This window comes from Peromyscus californicus, unplaced genomic scaffold (genome assembly GCF_007827085.1).
Source record: "Peromyscus californicus insignis strain IS unplaced genomic scaffold, ASM782708v3 Scaffold_14__1_contigs__length_90479793_seg_2, whole genome shotgun sequence".
NCBI lineage: Eukaryota > Metazoa > Chordata > Mammalia > Rodentia > Cricetidae > Peromyscus > Peromyscus californicus.
In genome coordinates this window covers 37,274,564-37,293,472 of record NW_026294436.1, presented here as the reverse complement: position 1 = coordinate 37,293,472, position 18,909 = coordinate 37,274,564, and the positions used below count along the sequence as shown (strand labels likewise).

The 18,909-nt window shown below is 43.6% G+C and overlaps 1 protein-coding gene across 4 annotated transcripts in view; it reads left to right on the top strand.

Moving 5' to 3' along the window:
- The window catches only part of CUNH1orf21 (chromosome unknown C1orf21 homolog), a 207,551-nt gene that overhangs the window by 170,412 nt on the left and 18,230 nt on the right, over positions 1-18,909 (top strand). For all 4 annotated transcript variants that reach the window (XM_052737174.1, XM_052737175.1, XM_052737177.1 and 1 more), the window contains 2 exons: positions 6,498-6,574; positions 11,725-11,785. In XM_052737174.1, the coding sequence (XP_052593134.1) occupies positions 6,498-6,574; positions 11,725-11,785 (138 nt within the window). The remainder of the gene's footprint in view (positions 1-6,497; positions 6,575-11,724; positions 11,786-18,909) is intronic.

Genomic DNA, 18,909 nt, shown 5'->3' with positions numbered 1-18,909 from the left:
ACACACACACACACACACACACACACACACAAAACATACAACATACACACACACACACACACAACACATTTTTTTTAAGACAAGGTCTCACTTTATAGCCCTGGCTGGCCTGGAACTCACATTGTAGACCTGTCTGGTCTCCTGTTGTCTCTGCTTTTGACTTACATGTTCTGTAACATATGGCCAAGTAAATATGAGGATTTAACCCTTGTTGACCTCTAGCCATGATGAGTTTGAAAGTTAGATTGATACGGGGGCTCAGTTAGCCTGAGTATCTGACTTCTGCACCCTGCACCAGATAAGTAGCATGCACTCGAAGTAAACTTTCATTCTGTTAAGCTCCTGATACTGGAGGCCGCTTGTTACACAGCACAAGCTACCTTTCCCTAGCTGATAGAAGCATCATGGGCAAATATTGAATATAGTTCCAAAGCGGGTGGCGCCCTGTACGTGTGTGCCTTGAAAAACCCAGAGAAGCATCCTCTCTTTAAAATGTCCTTAACTTAGAACTGTCAGCAGGATTTGGTGACACTGTAGCTTGTATCTTTTAATTACCAACATCTTGACTTAATGACTGTGTTCTAAATTTGTTGATACACAATTAAATCTGTTCCGAGCTGTTTCCTGTGGCTGTTTAACTTACAGGATTATTTTCAATGTTTCCGGTCTGCCTTACCGAGCAACTGCATAAAAAGCATTAGGTGCTCTGAAGTTGACTTGGCCCTTTCACATTGCTGTGTTGTAAAATGAAATGCAGGACAGTGTTTTCATTTAAGGGGAAAGAATTCCTCCAAAGCTGAGACTTCACATTTCAACCTTGTCACCAGTAAATGACTTTAACAAAATACTATTTAAATTTAGAAATCTCTGTACCTAAGTAATGATAATGGACATTTGGGCTTCGCGTTATTGTTCTGATGCTGGCTGGCTGAGTTTAATAGCTGCAGCTGATGGAGTGGGCATCCCCATAGGTAAACATGCACTAATGCTGGGGAAGTAAATGAGGTTTAGCTGATCATAATCATGCAGAAGACAAGCTATTTAAAATAGATGGCGTCCTTTATCATCTTGATGTTATGTGAGAAATAAAATAGTCGATGTCAACTGAGATGGTTTTCAAGGAGTTTACATTCTATGAAATACATCCCTCTGAGGTGAAATGATTATTTTGTATCTGAATATGGTCCTAGTTTTCAGATGTGCAGGTGTGCCCTAAAACTTCTTGATTATAGGATTTTGGCAAAGTGTTTTTCCCCCTAGTTTCCAAAAATGGAAATGAAGTGAAAAAAAGTGGTTCAGATATGGAGGGAGAAAGACAGACAGACGAGGTGGGGCAGACCCTTTGGACCTTCTTATTCAGTGTCATTTCTCCGTACAGGACACTGTGGCAGTCCCAGGAGCTGGTACTGAACTCGGATCTCACGTTCTGACCGTTGGGATTTCTAAGTAAGGGAGAACTCCCCGATGCTGGACAGGAGAGAACAGGAGGGCTTCTCGCTATGCTTTAGGCCCAACTAGAAAAGAGACCCTCACGGCTGCTGCTGTCAGCCCAGTATGAGACCAAGAGGGGATGGAGAAGAGATGTCCCGTTCTTCTGCATCCCAGCCCAGAGCAGGGTGATTTCCGTCAGCATCCTGAACAGATGCTGCCCCTGTCGGCACCTAGGAGGGGAGGATAGAGAGAATGTTTTAAGGAAACCATTGGCTCCCCTCTGGGAGTTGCCAGGGGGGTAGGGGAGCTCCTGGCGGCCACATTAATACAGTTGCTGTGGCTGTCTTCAGCCACTAAGAAGGGAATGATAAGTTTACTCTGACATAAGCATGCTCTGCTCCTAAAGAAAGAAATCATTCCAAGCAAAGGAAAACTCAGTTATTTAATTAAGCTTGTCACTACCTGACAGTTGTTTGCAAGCATTTTTGGAAAATGGATGTTTCTTCCAGCCTGTGGAGCCACTGAGCAGAAAGGTTGAAGGGGTGGCTGCCCTGGCGGGTCTCTGTGATGACCCTGAGGTGTTGTCTGCACAGAACCCCAGGAACTGCTCTGTGAAGGGCAAATGGGGAAATCCGAGATGGAGGCATCTTGTCTCCGAAGTGAAGTGCTCTGATTTGTTAAAGAATCGCCGAGGACTTCTTTTTCAGTTACAGCTGCCTTGGCCTGCAGAGACTTTATTCAGGGTGTCCTGAGTAGGCCCGGACGGAGTCTGTGTCCTAGCAAGCTTCCCAGAGGGTTCGGATACCGGTGTGGAGAGAGCGAGACCCGTGGCTTCTGCTCAGTCCATGTTGTCCCCAGCTCATTTGGGTGGGATCCTTGTGGAAGGGTGAAATAGCGTTGAAGCGGGGTTTTGTCTTTAAGAGAAACAGCATCCTGGTGGTCTCTCCCTCCTCTCAATGTCAGTGCTGGAGCAGGCGTCTTGTGGCTCTCAGCCCCCTGTCAGTGACTCAACCAGCTGTGACCATGGGTCTCCACCACTCCCACCAACCTCTTCCAGCCCTTTTGGTTTCCTGTCCTATCCCCTCTTTTTAAAAAAGGCCAATCATTTCACATATCTCATCACTCCAACAAACAAATCCTGAGGTACAAGTTAATTATGTTTATAAACAAATATCAAACTGGCTTTCTTTGATAAATGTAGGCAACCAGTAAGTATATAGGAAAAAATAAGAACAAATCCTTAAAAGTCAAATTTTAATAATAAAGTTCCCAGTGAGATACCACTATATGGCCACCGAAATAGCAGCATTGAGAAACTTCGAAGCGTTAATGGTGGAATGTGGAGAAACTGGACCCATCATGCATTGCAGATGGGAATGTAAAATCATGCAGCCACTTTATAGTGTGTTCATATTTTCAATAGAGGAACAAAACTTACTGTACAGCCTAACAGTTGTACTACCAGGAATCTGCCCAAGAGAAATGAAGACATACTTGTACACACAAGCTCACATGTGGATGTTGGTGGCATTATTCTTTATAATAGCTACAAACTGAAAAACAATCTAAATTGTCCATTAGGTGATGGCTAGGTGAGCAAAACATGGTATAGTCATACACTGGAAATGTAATTTTAAATTGAAAAATGAAGTTCTGATATATGCTGCATGTGAACAAACCTTAAAAATATACTCAGTGAAGATGCTGAGACAAAAAGCTCACCTTGTGTCATTCCATCTATATGAATCTAGAAAATGCAGGTTTGGAGACAGCAGAGCTATGGTTGTCGGGATCTACAATCCAGTTGACTACAAATGGTTTTAAGGAGGCTGGAAGTGTTCAAACTGGACTGTGGTAATCTGTATACTCCATTACAGTTATACAAGGGGAGTTTTATGGAATGTGACTTTACCCTGTGAGGCTGATCATCTTTTTTACACGGTGTGCACCATAATCAGTGCAGTAAGCTCCTTTTCTGTGTGCTCGCAGGGTGGTCTGCACAACCCTTGAGTCCCCAGGAGCAAATAGATGAGACTGCCTGATCTTGGACTTTTACTCCCCAAACTGAGCTAAATAAGCCTCGTTTTCTTTTGTAACAAATTACCGAGCTTCCGGTATTTCATCATAGCAACAGAAAACAATGATCAGTAGTCAGCGTGTACTGGCCACCCCATCATGACTCACAGTAGAAAACTAATTTCCATTTTCACTTAAGATTGCCCTCAATGAAGCAATATAAATTAAATTTCATTGCGTCTGGTGCTTGGAGGCATCTCTTTTTGACAGCCTTGCAAGGCAGTAAGAGATGTGCATAAAGCATTTCCCTTGCCTACCCAAGGACGGTGTCTTCCTGAAGAAAAGCACTTGCGCAGTTGATAGAGTTGTTAGCAGAATTAGCAGCCCTTTCTTTAAATGGGATAGCATAGCTCCTTTAGAGCAAAGATCCTGGATGCTCAAACCTGGGAGTTTGACACATCATTTCCTCAAAAAAATGAATGAGAGAGATTGTCACTTCAAGGAAAATCATTGGCAGGGATTTGGTTTTTGTTTTGCCAGTGATAAAATTCAAACCTTAACCAAAAACTGTAATGTTGGAAAGCTTTGTGTCTACAATTATGAACTTGACAACAGTCAAGAGATTTCTGGTGGTATGGGTGGAGGGTTCAACAAATGCATTTTTTTAAATAATGTGAATGAAATGTCAAGTTTTGGAGAATATAGATAGAAGTATTGGTCCTAAACATTTGAGAACTGTGACCTAGTAACTAATAGTATGAACTCTAGAGTCTGGCTACCTGGGTTCGGATCCCAATATCACCACTCATTACTTATATAACCTCCGTTAAGTTCTTCATCTCTCAGTGCTTCAGATTGCTGATCTGTAAAATGGGAATTGAGTGACTAGGCCTGGTGGTATACACTGTAATCACAGCATGGTAAAGCTAAGGAATGAGGCTCGAGACTGCAAGACCAACACTGTCTCGAGAAAGAGAGAGAGAGACAGAGAGAGAGAGACAGAGAGAGAGAGAAATAAAATGGTACCTAACTCAGATGCTGTAGGTGTAAAAATGAGTTAATGTATGCAAATATTTATGAACACTAAGTCAGTCAATATACGTAAATTAAAATACTGTCTTAAGTAATCAATGAGTTGTTACTGTTAGTCTTGATGAATTATAATTTGTAAAATAAATGAAGACATAAGTGCATAGTAGAAAGTTTTGCCATTGAGTCTCTGTCATATAGGAGTTTGTTCTTAACAAGTATGCATAATAGGTTTTATAAGTGAGATTTGAAGAGGTAATATAAATAGGTTACAGTTATGTGACATTTCAGTTCCCTGCCTCTGTGGTGTTTGTTGGGAATTATGGTGTATCATTTGAGCTCTAGGAATTTGGGAGATTATGTGACCAGAGGGGCAGATCATACCTGCCCACTTTCAGTGTCTAAGAAAATGTACAGCTTCCAGGAGAAAGTGACCGCTTGGGAGAAACCTGTGTGCTCAACCCTGCCGGGAGGCTTCCTTTAAGCTGTTTTCTTCTCTAAGATGTACAGAGAGGCGAGTCCTTCACTGCCCTGTTCGGGTGCTCTGCTTCCTTGTGCAGAACACCCTGTGTGATGCTTGAGGCCCTTGTCAGGCAGCACAATCCCAATGGGAAACAGTGGCCATTGGGCCTGGGCTCCTGGAGCTGCTGTGGTAGTGTGCTGATTCTCCCACCTGCCTTGTGAAAGGTCTAGTAACCATCTGTTGATCCCTGTCTGCCCCAGCAGAGCAAACAGTATACCGTCCATACTTCTTTCTAAATGTGTTTTGTTCATCGTTGGGGAGCATGGCCAATACAGCACGCATGTGGAGAGAGCTTTTGGAGTTAGTCCTCTCCTGGCACCATGGGCTCTGGGGTGCACCTCAAGGCATCAGGCTTGTGGAATCAGTACTTTTACTCACTGAACCATCTCACCAGCCGTATTTTATACTTCTTAAATGCTCGTGAATACGTTATTTTGGTATAAAGAAGGTAAGGTAGCCTGTAGGAGAATGGTAATTGTTTTCCTTTCCTATGAAATTACTATATTTTTAGAGCGCTGATATTATGCAGACCCGCTCGTGTTTGATAGTAAATAACAACCAGCCAGAGCATGTAAAAGTTGCTGGGATTTCACTGACTCAAATGGTGTCGACTCTCTTCAGAGAAACAGGGACACCAAAGAGTCCATTTGGGGTCCATTTGTTTCATGGCATCCAGGCTACTCTGCATGTGCTGAAGCTGGTAAGCTAGTCCACTGTGGTATTTAACTATATTACATAGTGGTCTCTTCAGTTTGGGCCACAATTCAGGTTCCTCAAGGATGAACAGCCTCCTGTTAATGAATGTTCTTTCCTTCCACTTTAAGGGTATGTTCTTGAAGCTACGCATAAAGACCTTGTGTATGTCTCTAACAGCATGAGATGGTAGTCCTTTTGAGATAGTACATTTTCTGATAGACCAACACTTTAACACCTGAGTATTTCTTTCCCATGTGGCTGCTGTGCTGGAAATACAAAATCATGTCACACTACAAGCCAATGACTTTTATTAATCCAGTAGAATCTAGTCCCAAAGTTTACTGTGAAGTGGAACTATTAGTCATTTGTAGCCAGGCCCTTGTCCTTGTCCCAGCGAGGGCCTTATTCACACTCTGTGTCTTCGCCTCTGCACTACAGCCAGTTCACCTGGACAGGCAGACAGTGCCTGCGATTGTCCTGTCCTCCTCTCTCTGACACTGGGGACCTCTTGTCCAGTTTTTTACTACTACAAATGGGTATTTAACCGATAGCCACATGCTGTTTTCTAAACACAGTGGTACCTGTTAGAAAGCCAACTCTTTTCATTACAGTACTTCCTGTTCCAGTGTCTGGTGGGTTCTGCCTGTATTGTGTAACATCTTTACAAGGACCTTTGTGTTTGTGACGTTTCCAGCTTCAGTTGAGGGGCTCCAGCAGATCAGAGAAGTTCAGGATGAAATTGCTCGCTATCACCTAACCACGGGTTCTCATCTTGTCTTTCACATATGTGCTTGTGTTTCAGGAAAAAAGTGCCAGCTCAAATGCAAGGCTTAAACCTAATAAAGAAATCCCTGGATTGGTCCATCAACCCAGAGCAAAGTAAGTTCTGCCTTCTGTTTTCCTTAAAACTCCATTTTTGCCCATCAGGTAATCAAGGTTTATTATAAAGCTTTAGTAATTGAGAGAGTAAACAAAACATACTCTCAGAACATCCTCAGTGCATATTCCAAGCTGACACTGTCAGGCCGTTTAGTAAAATAAATAAGTAAGAGGGATAGCTTTATGGCTCTCAGATGGGGAGAGCTTCATTAAGATATAAAACATATACAAACCTTAAGGAAATTTGCTAATTGATGGCTGCATTAAAATTATGACCATATCTTCATTAGAAAATACTTAAAATTATGAACATATCCTCATTATAATACACAGTAAGACAGTAGAGGTTGCAAAAAAGAGAATGATGTATAAATGACAGTGTAGATTTTCCAGAATATAGAAAATAATTCTAAAAATAAAATTGCAAAATCCAGAGACTAGGCTAACACATGAACAGCCATTTGGCCAAAGAGGAAACCTGAGTGGCTGGTCTGTTTGAAAATCATGTTATTTAATTCCATCAGATTCTCAAAAATGTCTAAATCTGACAACGTAGAAGTTGGCCAGACTACGAATACCAGATCCCCTGTAACCCCCTGCTGGTGGGTTACACAGCAGTGTAACTGGGGGGCGGGGGCAGGGGGGGTGCAGTTTTGCTATCTAGGAAAGTTGAAGCTAAGCAAACTTTACCTTCCAGCAACTCCAGGGGCAGGTGTGTGCCCTTGAGAAACAGTTCACATTTGTGCTGGGAGACATTTTGGAAACTTCATTAACAGCAGTTTAGATAAGCTTTTAGAAGTAAAACCAAGTGTCTATCAGTAATATAATGGGTAACAATGCTGTGGCGTGTTCTTCTGATGGGAGTGCTACATGTCAGTCAGTGAAAATAAATGAGGTAGGGACATGTTACACACATCAGGGCGGGCATCCTCAGAACAGTAAGTAGGAGGATGGTCCTTTAAAATCAAAGACATAAATAAGCAATATTTTGCGTATAAGTATGTAGCAAAAATAACAAAGACGAGCCAAGAAGTAGAAAAGCAATAAGTCAAAAATGGTGGCTCCTGACTGGATGAGACACAGCTGGACCCAGAGGCTCTCTCTCTCCTAATCTGAGTGGTAATTACATGATTGTACATAATTATAAGAGATCTTTAAATATATGTTGTATCTAGTACGTCTCCTTGTGGCGTGGGTGCTTGAAGATATTTTGATACTATCATGGCTTCCAACAGATGAACACTCATTAATCGTTTTAATAAAATAGCTAATATCCTGGGCATGGTGGTGCATGAGTGTAATCCTAGCACTTAGGAGACAGAGGCAGGAGGATTGCAGCACATTCCTGGCCAGTCGGCTAAGTGACTTCCAGGCAAACCAGACTACAAAGCAAGAAGCTGTCATTAAAAAAAAAAAAAAGGCAGTAAATAAAATAGTGTATTAAAAAAAATAAACATTGGGGCTGGAGAGATAGCTCAGAGGTTAAGAGCACTGACTGTTCTTCCAGAGGTCCTGAGTTCGATTCCCAGCAACCACATGGTGGCTCACAACCATCTGTAACGAGATCTGGTGCCCTCTTCTGGCCTGCAGTCATACATGCTGTATACGTAATAAATAAATAAATAAATCTTTTTTAAAATAAATAAATAAATAAATAAATAAACATTGACTGTCTTTCTAGATTGTTCTAGGGCCAACTCCATATTGATGATAAAATTCCCTTTGTGACCATGAAACTATCGTTATATTTCTTAAGAGAGGCTGTTAATCTTTACTGTGGTGCTCTGCTTAAGACGGAGTAAATTCCTAGGGATGCAAGCATATTTGGCATATGTCATCTTCTCCCTGTTCTGACTGTTACATCAAGACCATAGCAGAAGAAGCAACATATTATTGCTGGGCCTTCCTGGAAAACTGAGATGTAAACCACCTGCTTCATGATCACTGTGATGGCTATTCTTGGTTGTTAATGTAACTACATCCGGAATTAACTAAAACCCAAATGACTGGACACACCTGTGAGGCCTTTTTTCTTGATCAAATCATTTGAAGTATGAAGACGCACTTTTAATCTGGATCTTTGAGCTGGGAATACACACCTCTAATCTGGGCCATACCTTCTGCTGGAAGCCTGTATAAAGGGCATAGAAGAAGAAAGCTTTGGCTCTGTCTGCTTGGCTCTCAACCTTGCTAGCAAGTCCATTCCCCCACGGGCATTAGAGCCTATGTTTTCGGATTCCAGTGTATACTGAAGACCAGCAGAGACATCCAGCCTTGTGGACTGAACAACTACTGGATTCTTGGACTTTCCGTTCATAGGCAGGCATTGTTGGATTAGCTAGACCACAGCCTGTAAACCATTCTAACAAAACCCCTTTAGATAGATAGATATATAGGTAGGTAGGTAGGTAGGTAGGTAGGTAGGTAGATAGATAGATAGATAGATAGATAGATAGATAGATAGATAATAGACAGACGATAGATAGATAGATATAGATACTCATTTTATAAGTTCTGTTCCTTAGAGAAGCCTTACTAATACGATCACTTTGTCCCAGCCCAGTGTCTGTGAGTTGCTAGGGCCTAGACCCATATGGTGGCAGTTAGGACTCTTCAGCATGTGGGGAAAGGACTAAGAGATTCGATGCTCACTTCAAAGAAAAATGAATACTTACAAATCCACTTAAGGGACTGGAGAGATGGCTGAGCCATTAAGAGCACTGGCTGCTCTTCCAGAGGACCCAGGTTCAGTTTTCAGCACCCACATGGCAGCTCACAACGTGTCTGTAACTGCAGCTCCAGGGGATCTGACACCTGTATACCAATGCACATAAAATAAAGTTAAATTTTTTTAATTGAAAATAAATAAATCCACTTAAGGTTGACTGTGTCAGAGTAATGGTGCAGCTGATTATCTCCCACTTAGACCCATGCTGCTGGCCACTAGGCCCTCCCCAGGCAGCCTCTCTGATCCTAGTCACTGAGGTGCACTTTGTCTTTGGAAACCACAAGACACCTGATAACACAGCCAATCACTTTTCCATGCAAGCACCCTGAAATGGGCTCTTCTTTTAAAAAGCATCCCTTAGCTCTGAGTTTTAGGGGATGACTGCATTGATGGATGCTGCTCAAGCCTGCTAGAGCAGTAGTTCTCAACCTGTGGGTTGTGACCCCTTTGGGGTCATATGACCCTTTCACAGGGATCTCCCAAGACCATCAGAAAACAGGTAATTACATTACGATTCGTAACAGTAGCAAAATTACAGTTACGATGTAGCAACAAAAGTAATTTTATGGTTGGGGGTCACCACAACATGAGGAACTGTATTAAAAGTTTACAACATTAGGAAGGTTGAGAACCACTGTGCTAGAGAGAACACTTTATTTAACCTTGACACCTGGAAGCTACTCGGTCTGCAGGGAGAGACTGGACTACAGCTCTTAGAGATATATAAAAAAATAGACTCATGCCGGGCGGTGGTAGCACACGCCTTTAATCAAAGCACTTGGGAGGCAGAGGCAGGCGGATCTGTGTGAGTTTGAGCCTGGCTGTGCTGATCTGAAGCCTGCCGTAAAGTAACATCCAGGACCATAGCAGAGGGAAGACCAACAGCACTCCCACAAGAGACAGCGAGAGAACAGTGTCAAGATCAGGTACAGAACTAAAGCACCGGGCGCTTCGTGGACAGCCAGCCAGCCCTGCCCGTGCTCATGGCCCTGAGTGTCACAGTATTGGCAGGAGAGTGTGGTGATTGAAGACTCCAGGAATGGCCTCTCGTCAGCGAGGGAACCCTGGCGATGGTTATAGTGGGCCCTCCATTGAAAGAGCGTACAGCAGGACAGGTCTGCCCCCGGAGTAGCTCAGCTGAACAAAACGCTTTGACACTTAAGCAGGTAAAGCCGTGAGGGAGCTGGGAAAACTCCGTGCACACGCTGGCTTTTTCTGCTCACGATTCTGCAGAGCGAAGACTGTTTGCTCACTTCATCCCAGCCGCTTGCCCTGCCTTTCAAATCTGCCTCCCAGAGAGGGTCCAGTTCCCGAATAGAACATTTCCCCTGTTCGCGCGATTTCGTAAAGGCTGGCAAAATTAAGACGCTATGTGTGAAAGCACTTTGTCAACTGTGAACCGATTAGTGGCGTCACAGGTGTGCGTTGTTTTTGTTTCATAGCAAGGCTGACGGCGCGTACTCACAGATTTCCAGTCGTGGCCTTACACCCAGAGGAGAGCTGCTCGTGGGAGCCCAGTTCATGGAAAGCCTGAAGGGTTTCAGGACACTTGTGTCCTCCTGTGGCCTCGAAGGTGTGAGGCGTCATGCTCAGGGCACATAGGTGGGCCTCTCCCCACACTGAGCATAAAGAAACTGTTCTAGGCCTGCCCTCCACCCTTGTCCCCAGACACTGCAACCAATGTAGTATGTGTGTCTCTCACCCAGGGCCCTTCACCTCCATGGAGTACCAATGAGTATCATCAGGCTAGAAGGACCACGTTAGCACTTGAGGCCCATTTCCCAACTATGATCCCTGCCCTCTTTGACTTCTTCTGTGGTAACCCCAACAACAAATAACTAAGCTGGACAAGCATACATGGGGTGAGGGTGACTTGAAGGCACTTCTTAATTTACCCGGTATTCCAGTGGAATTTCAGTTGCTAAAGGTGCAGGAACTGGTCAGGGGCGGGTTCAGGCAGTTGTCCCGTCCTGTGTACTTACGTACTCATATAATCAGCTGGCTGTGTCGGCGCTACAGCATCTGTAGGAGACGTGCTTCAGTGTACCGAGAATCATTTTCTCTGTCACACACAGGACTGACAATGCCACATGTTTCATGTCTTGTCTTTGTTCTTTTAAAATCCCAAATGTGTTTTGGAAGAAAAGAAAATTGGCAGGCTCCACCCAGGAACATCAATATAAGTGACCCCTACACTTTATGTGAGAGTTATATTCCTTAAGTCCTGAGCGCTTGTAGACTTAGGGGTTGTCTGCAAGATCAGGGCAATGGCATCTTCTAAAGCAGCATTGGGGGTATTTGGTGGGAAAGTCTGCAGTGAATAACTGTCTGCCTCAGAGCTTACAGGTTCACCATCACTAACTTGAGAAGGTGAGGTTCAAGGGAGCATTGAAATACATGCTAACTCTTCTTTGTTTTCCAGCATGCACATCTCTGAAAGCCAACAAGAATTCTTCAGAATGCTGGATGAGAAAATTGAAAAGGTAAGATATCAAAATAAATAAATAAACTACATTGTTTCAAGATAAATCTTACTAATTTTTAAGTTGGGATAATGATACTTTTACCCCTGTGTGCTAAAACTTCTGGCAAAGGATTGGACAAGAAGTTAAAACAATAACAAAAAAGAGTATATATGAAAATGATGTGTTAGACCTCAGAGTCGTAGGCTATTCCGGCTCATTCAAGTGAGTCAAATAGGTAGAGTCCATTTGACTATTTTCCCTTCCTAGATTCATGTCCCAGCTAATGCAGTTTGTAATTTCCTCATGCTAAACACAAAGATCTGAAGCAAGGATACTCATGAGAGAGAATACGTGGTTTTCTTTTACTTTTTGTGGGTGTTTTATCTGGACAGCTCTTCCTAAAATCCTGCCTTATGGTTACACTATTTAGTGCAAGATGGAGATGATCTTAAATTCATAAGGATTTCAGAGTAGATCCAGTTTGGAAGTAGAACTATGAAAGAGTAAGTTCATAGTCTTCTCTCTCATTGAAAGACCAGCAATGTCAAGGACATCACAAGAAAACCCACAGAAACAACTAACCTACTCAGAGGAGCTCACGGAGTCTGAACCAACAGCCAGGGAGCCTGCATGGAACTGCCTAAGCCCTCTCTATATATGCAACACTTGTGTAGCTTGGTCAATTTGTGGGTCCTAACACTGGGAGCAGGGGCTGTCCCTAATGCTTTGGCTGGCTGTTGGGAACCTGTTCCCCATACTGGGTTGCCTTGCCCAGCCTGAATGGAAGGGGAGGTGCTTAGTCTTACTGCAACTTGATAGGCCACACTTTGTTGACACCCATGGGAGGCCTGCCCCTTTCTAAACAGAAACAGAGGAGGAGTGATGTGGGGGAGGTGACGGAGGGGAAGTGGGGGAAGGGAATCGGAGAAGAGGAGGGAGGGGAAACTGGGGTTGGGATGTAAAATAAATAAATCAATTAAATTTTTAAAAGGAAGACCAGCAGCTGCCACCAATGTAAAAGCTAGAGGTGGATAATGATTTTAAATGGTACTCTGTAGAGTTCCCTGCCTGTATAGAAATATTTTGTGTTTTTTTATTTTTAGTAAAATATTGGCATATGCCTGACTTGACATTGAAAACTTCATTTCAGATCAATTACCAAGTCTCACATATTGGTTCAAAAGATGTTCAGCATGCTGATACCGTTTTGTTTAGTAAAGAATAGCAAAAAAAAAAAAATTGTTCCCACTGTAATGATAAAGATCTTTTCTATTTCTGTTTATTTGGCTTTTTCCACTCCTAGCTCTCTTTTGGCAATAAAGAAAGATTGCTCAGTGGTTCAGGGTGGACTGGAAAATCTGAAACCTGCATTTTAAGTTAGGTTTTCAACAGTTCTGAGCTCTGACAAGGCATTAAGATGATCTCGTCCCTTCCCAGCAAGTTCCCATGACTGGCACTCTGTCTCCTTTTACTCAGAACCAAGTTCATTGTTGCTGTGTAAAGCAAGATTTCCTCTTGCACCTAGGATCAAGCATGACCTGTTGGGCACCAACCAAAACACCGTTTCTGACTTAACCATGCGCTGGGTAGAACCTTCCCTAGACAAGGAGTATTTTAGATTCAACATGAACAATGTCCCCACTGTTGGACACCTTGTCTTTTCCTTTTTCTTCTTTTGTGTTTGGTTCTGAAATCAAACCCAGAGCCTCGTTCATGGTGCCTGCTGGGTTAGTGCCCTGCTTCTGTGCTGTGCCCCAAGCCCAGATGTTTAAATGTAAAAGAAAGCTGTTGCTCCATCTGCCATACACCCGCTTGCTTTGTACAGATAATCCCCTGGCCTGTAGGCTGTGTCTTTCTGTTCCTCCTCGCCTCTCTGAAATTCATCCTTCTGTGTATGCTGTTCTAGGTACTATTGAAGCATTAAGCATCCAAAACCCAAAATGCTCCTTCTTAGTATATGTGTTTGGCTTGGTGCGATCCTTGCTATCATTTATGTAGCCAAAATTGAAGCTGGATCCTTCCGTGTAATTTTCCTGGGTTTTTAGAACATTGCTAAGTATCTCTGTGGCCAGTGCAAGCATGGAGACAACTATAAGCCAGCTCCAATCATCTTTAAGGTTTTTTTTAGAGTGTATTCAATACGCTTTCACCTGGAGCTTTGTGCTAAGAGTCATGCTGAGTTTTGAGAGTTCGTCTCTCTCAATTTCACAAAGCCAGCCCTGGGGAGGTAGAGTCTGTCATCCCTTGGCTCATCTGTTGCATTTCCTAGATTGTGTAAGGCATGGGTTGAAATTCTCCTCCTTATCCTACTCTCTGGATGCCAAACAAAAACTTCCACTCTCTGCCCCTCAAAACAGATGTAAAAGAACACCAGTGTGTATGGTAGACCTAGGCCTCCCAATTTATCTGTATAGAAAACTCCCTGTGGAGTGTCTGAACTGCCCTCACCCTGAGTGGCTCAGCAGGACCACAGCTGACCTTCATACTCTGTTAGGAGCCCGGCCTTCTAAGAACTGACTAGTGCTCCCCTCCCCATACAGTTCAAAGAGTGATTCAGCACGTGCAAGCTTCAGTTTTAAAACCCCTCCCTTCCCCTTAGCTTAGCCCTCAGCCTCATTTCTTCTATGTTTTATGTTACACCCACCTCCCAAGGGTGGAAAGGTTGCTTTGAGGGTTTGTCTTCACTTCCTTTTAAATTATTTTTATAGTTAGTCTTCAAAATATGGGCTTCGTTATGACATTACAAACTCACACATAGACATATCATTGTATCTTGCTCATATTTACACATGTGTGCATGCATGAGCACATACACACACACACACACACACACACACACACACACACACACACACACACACACACACAGCAGTTTCTTGCTCCATGGTGAACATGTCCTAAAACTGCAGAGATCATCCTTTGCATCCCTCCCTTCACCACCTTGCCTTGCCATCCCTCTCTCCCACGTGCATAGCCAAATGAAAGCTGTGGTTACAAGAGGCAAGGAGATGACTCAGGCCTGTCTTGTTTTTATTCCTGCTGCATAGCTTTATGCAGATGACTTAATAATTGTTATGACAGTGACCCTGGTATAGAAACCACTCGTGATGTGTGAACACACTCTGGCCTTTAAGAATCCCAGCATTCCCCTCTAGCTGGTAGGAACTGTTTATACAGTCAAGGGGAATGAATGGGACTTCAAGGGGAGACTCAAGGGGAGTGAATGGGACTTCAAGGGGAGACTCAAGGGGAATGAATGGGACTTCAAGGGGACAGTCAAGGGGAATGAATGGGACTGAAAAAACTTCAAGGCCTTAAGCATCTGCTCTCTTTTCTGTGCAGGGTTGGAATCTCACAGAGTTCTTAGGTGCTGTCAGCCAGGTTCCTTAGGGAGTAGCAGGAGAGGCATTTGGGTTCTGAAGCAATGGTGTGATGAATGAAAGGAAAGCCACGCTGTTGCTATGAGGAATCTATGGCTGACAGCCCTGTGGTCTCAGAGCAGTTAAGCCCTCAGTAAACAGCTTCATCTTGCCACTAGACCAGGCGGGGGGCCCCAAAGTAGCACTCGGATGCTTGTACAGCTTGGTCGTGGTCCCATTGCCTTCCTACCCTCCATGGTTCTTCCGCTGCCTGTCTGCTCCCCCCCCCCTCCCCCAGCAGCCCTTCTGCTGTTTGAATCTGGCATCTCCGAGCATTACTGTCACCTCACAGCAAGTACTCTGGGATAGCGTGTCAAGCCTGGCAGCTACTTGGCTCTATTACTTAAGAATACCTAGCAAGGTGTGGTAGCACACACCAAAAAAATCTCAGCTGCTCAGAAGTCTGAAGGCTAGAAATGTAGCCCAGGGGTAGAGCACTTGGCCTAGCATTTTCCAAGCCCGGGGGTCAATGCCAGTACTGGACTTAAAAAAGTAAAAAAATATTGGAAGCAGTCAGCAGATCTCTAAGCTTAAAAACTGGGTCTCCCTTGTCTTTGTTTCCCTAGAAGGTAGTGTAAGACATGGGCCACCTGCTGGATTAGTGAGCGATACAGGTAGACCACAGGGCTTCAACAGGCAGAAGGTTGTCAGAGGTGGAGACATGGCTGGGAAGATGCCCCTGACCAGTCTGGGTAGGAGATCCTTTTAGCAGTGTGGAGCAGCGTGAGAGCACACAGCAGGTCCATTGCCAGGGAGCACAGTCCACTGGGTCTAAGGAAGGAGGATCATGACCCAAGAGGAAGCTTCAAACCTGAGCCACATCTAGGAACTGGCTAATCACTTAAACTCTCTGATCCTTCATTTCCACACAGATGAGATTTGTATCATAATACTAACTTGGGAAATTCAAGAAAATACATACACAGAGCTATGGCTGTGGCATAGATTTCCCGTGTTCCGCGGGTTTTCTTTTGAAGTTGAGCGCGTGCGTCACCGAACGTTTAAGAGGTCTGTGGTAGAAACTGAAAATGAAGAATTGAGCTCAAATCTTGCCTAAGCCAATCCTTCCTGTGGCGAGCATCTCTCCATGGAGAGAAAATATTAGAATAGGCCATCTCCAGCACACTGGCCATCTTGCTCTGTGGCATAACCTTGTCCTGGAGTTAAGAGTCCTGGGAAAACATATAGTGCTACTGTGACTGCAGAATGTGTCAGTCAGTGGCAGGGTACATCTGAATCCTCATCGACATTTTTCTGTTTGAGGCTTCTTTTAACTCCTGTAGGTTTTTTGCAACTTGCTTTTATGAGACTTTTAAACATGTGCACTAATACCACCCCCAGAATGCTTGTAACAATAATAGCGACAAAAAAAAAAAGTTGAGGAAAGCAGCCTCTGTCAACATCAAAGAGACACTCGGGCTGGCTTCTTGGATTCCTTTAATAAGCCTCAGTTCTGAGGTAAGCATCATGACTCGGTTCCCTGGACCAGAAGGGACCAGCACCAAGGGAGGTACAAAGTGAAGCATTAGAATAGAGCTTGCTTTCTTTTGGACGATTCTAATCCAGAGTCATAACTGTGCAAGGAACTCTGGAGAATGTCTTACCCAGCCCTCCCACTTCATCTTCCTCTCCGGCAAAGAGTGAAGCTGGCCAGTGTCCGTCAGTCAGGAGAGAATTGTGAGGCATCCTGTGCTCCCATAATTCTTAAGTATTTAGTCTGAGGCCTCTTGTTAGTCCTGGGAAAACCTAGTGTATCGAGACGTAGTCTGCTCTGTCTAGAGGAATCTGCCTCTTCTGGACTGCTCTCACTTCAGGTCTACTTTACAACGCTTTACACTCATATTTTCCATCTTGATTTTTGGAAGTTTGGAGCTGGGCAATCACAGCTGCCTCCTCTCTGGGTACCAATGAGTGACGACAGACACAAGGAGCAGGGAAACATCCTTCAGCATCCACCTTACTAATAAGCTGAGTGACTCCCAGACACAGATCCAGAACTAGTTTGGAATATATTTGTAAGATTTAAAACACCAAAAGGTTTGTTGTCAAATTATATAATGTGCACATATGTAATAGGAAATATGTGTAATTCAAACTATTAAAAGCTTGTGCATTACTAGGTATATACCCTTGAAATTCTCTTACATAATACAATAAAGTTCACTCTAGCAGTCTGTGTTAAATAGCAAAAGTGGAAATTTAAGAAGCTGGAAAGAGCTGGGCATGCAGCCTCCGGGGAAGAAGTTAAATCTTGTGTATCCCAGGATCACACAGCAGTCAAAAGAAATGAGCCAGATACATAGATGGCACGGTTACAGTCTTCAAATATTATTATTAAATGATACAGTCATTGTATAAAGTATATTGTAAAAAAATTACTATGATATATTTTTATGCTTACATTCAACAAATAGATACCAGTCATCTGTCAGGTATTGACAGGCATGTGATAAATGCATGTGCATGCATTCACATTAGTATGGGATTTTCTTTGTGAAGTATTTATAAGTAGTAAGTATTTATATGCTACGTACTTAAGTGTTCAGACACACGTAAGTTATTTGATATAGTATAACTAACACATTGTCAATATGGTAGGAATACGAAAGTCTCTACAGTAAGCTTGATGTGGGACTATAGCTCGGTGGTTGAGTACATACCTGTGCCCGAATGCAAGGTGCAGCATCAGAAAGAGAAAAAAAAAGCTGAGGGGATGAATACCAGGCCTGTGGCCATTGTGATTTCGTTTCCTAGGCAGGAGGGTGAAAGATAGAAACATGATACAAAATATGAGGAGTTCTTGCGTCTGAGCGGTAGCTATACAGTGCTCTCTCCATTCTTTGTTCTGTTCTGAAACTTAACATTTCTCAAAGTCAAGAGAAGTTCCTGAAAAGAGGGATATATTTATGACAAGATGTCAAGTGGAAAAAAAGCAGATGACGCAATGGTCACTGGCCTTGCTCACATCTTCCACTGCACCCAGTATGTGCAGCTGTCTGGAAGGAACTTTCCAGGGAACATTAACATCCAGTCAGTGGGCCATGCACTAGGTCACCTGAAACATTCCTATTTTAGATTTCAGTTGAAACTCATATTCCCAAGGCCTCCTATAGTCATAATCACAGATAAAACTGAATTGCCTGGCCTCTATGAAGTCCTGTTGTTGTTGGCCGGTTGATCAGATGTCTGGCCACTCTTAATTTAATCAGCATTCATAACCCATTGAACCGAACAGTCTCCACATACACAATTGATTCTGCCAGCTCAACCTCTTACGGTTTGTCTGAAATCCACTGGGTCGCCATCCTCCCAACATGCATGTCCTTAGGAAATCTGCAACAGTTAAGCTAGCCAGCAGCCATACAGTGAAATACAGGGGACCCTGCACCTCTTCCTTTCTAGAATGTGGGCATGTTGGCCACCTTAGCCATGCCCTGGAAGAAAAGGAAGCCGAATGGAAGAGTTCTCCTAACCCAGAATTTAAGAGGCCTCTCTACTTCCTACTTGGTTAGCTCATAGTCTACCTTTCACGGTTCATAATGTCCCCTGTGCTTCCTGTTTTGAAAGCCAAGAGAACGGAAGGGAAGCTGAGCCTCCTAATCCAGCCAGCAGTGACACACCCCTTGAGGGGAGGAAGGAAAACTACCATGTTAAAAACTGACCATCCTCAGTGGGCCTAGCCTGGGGAGCAGTGTGAGTGGTAAGCAACCGCCTCCATTTCTC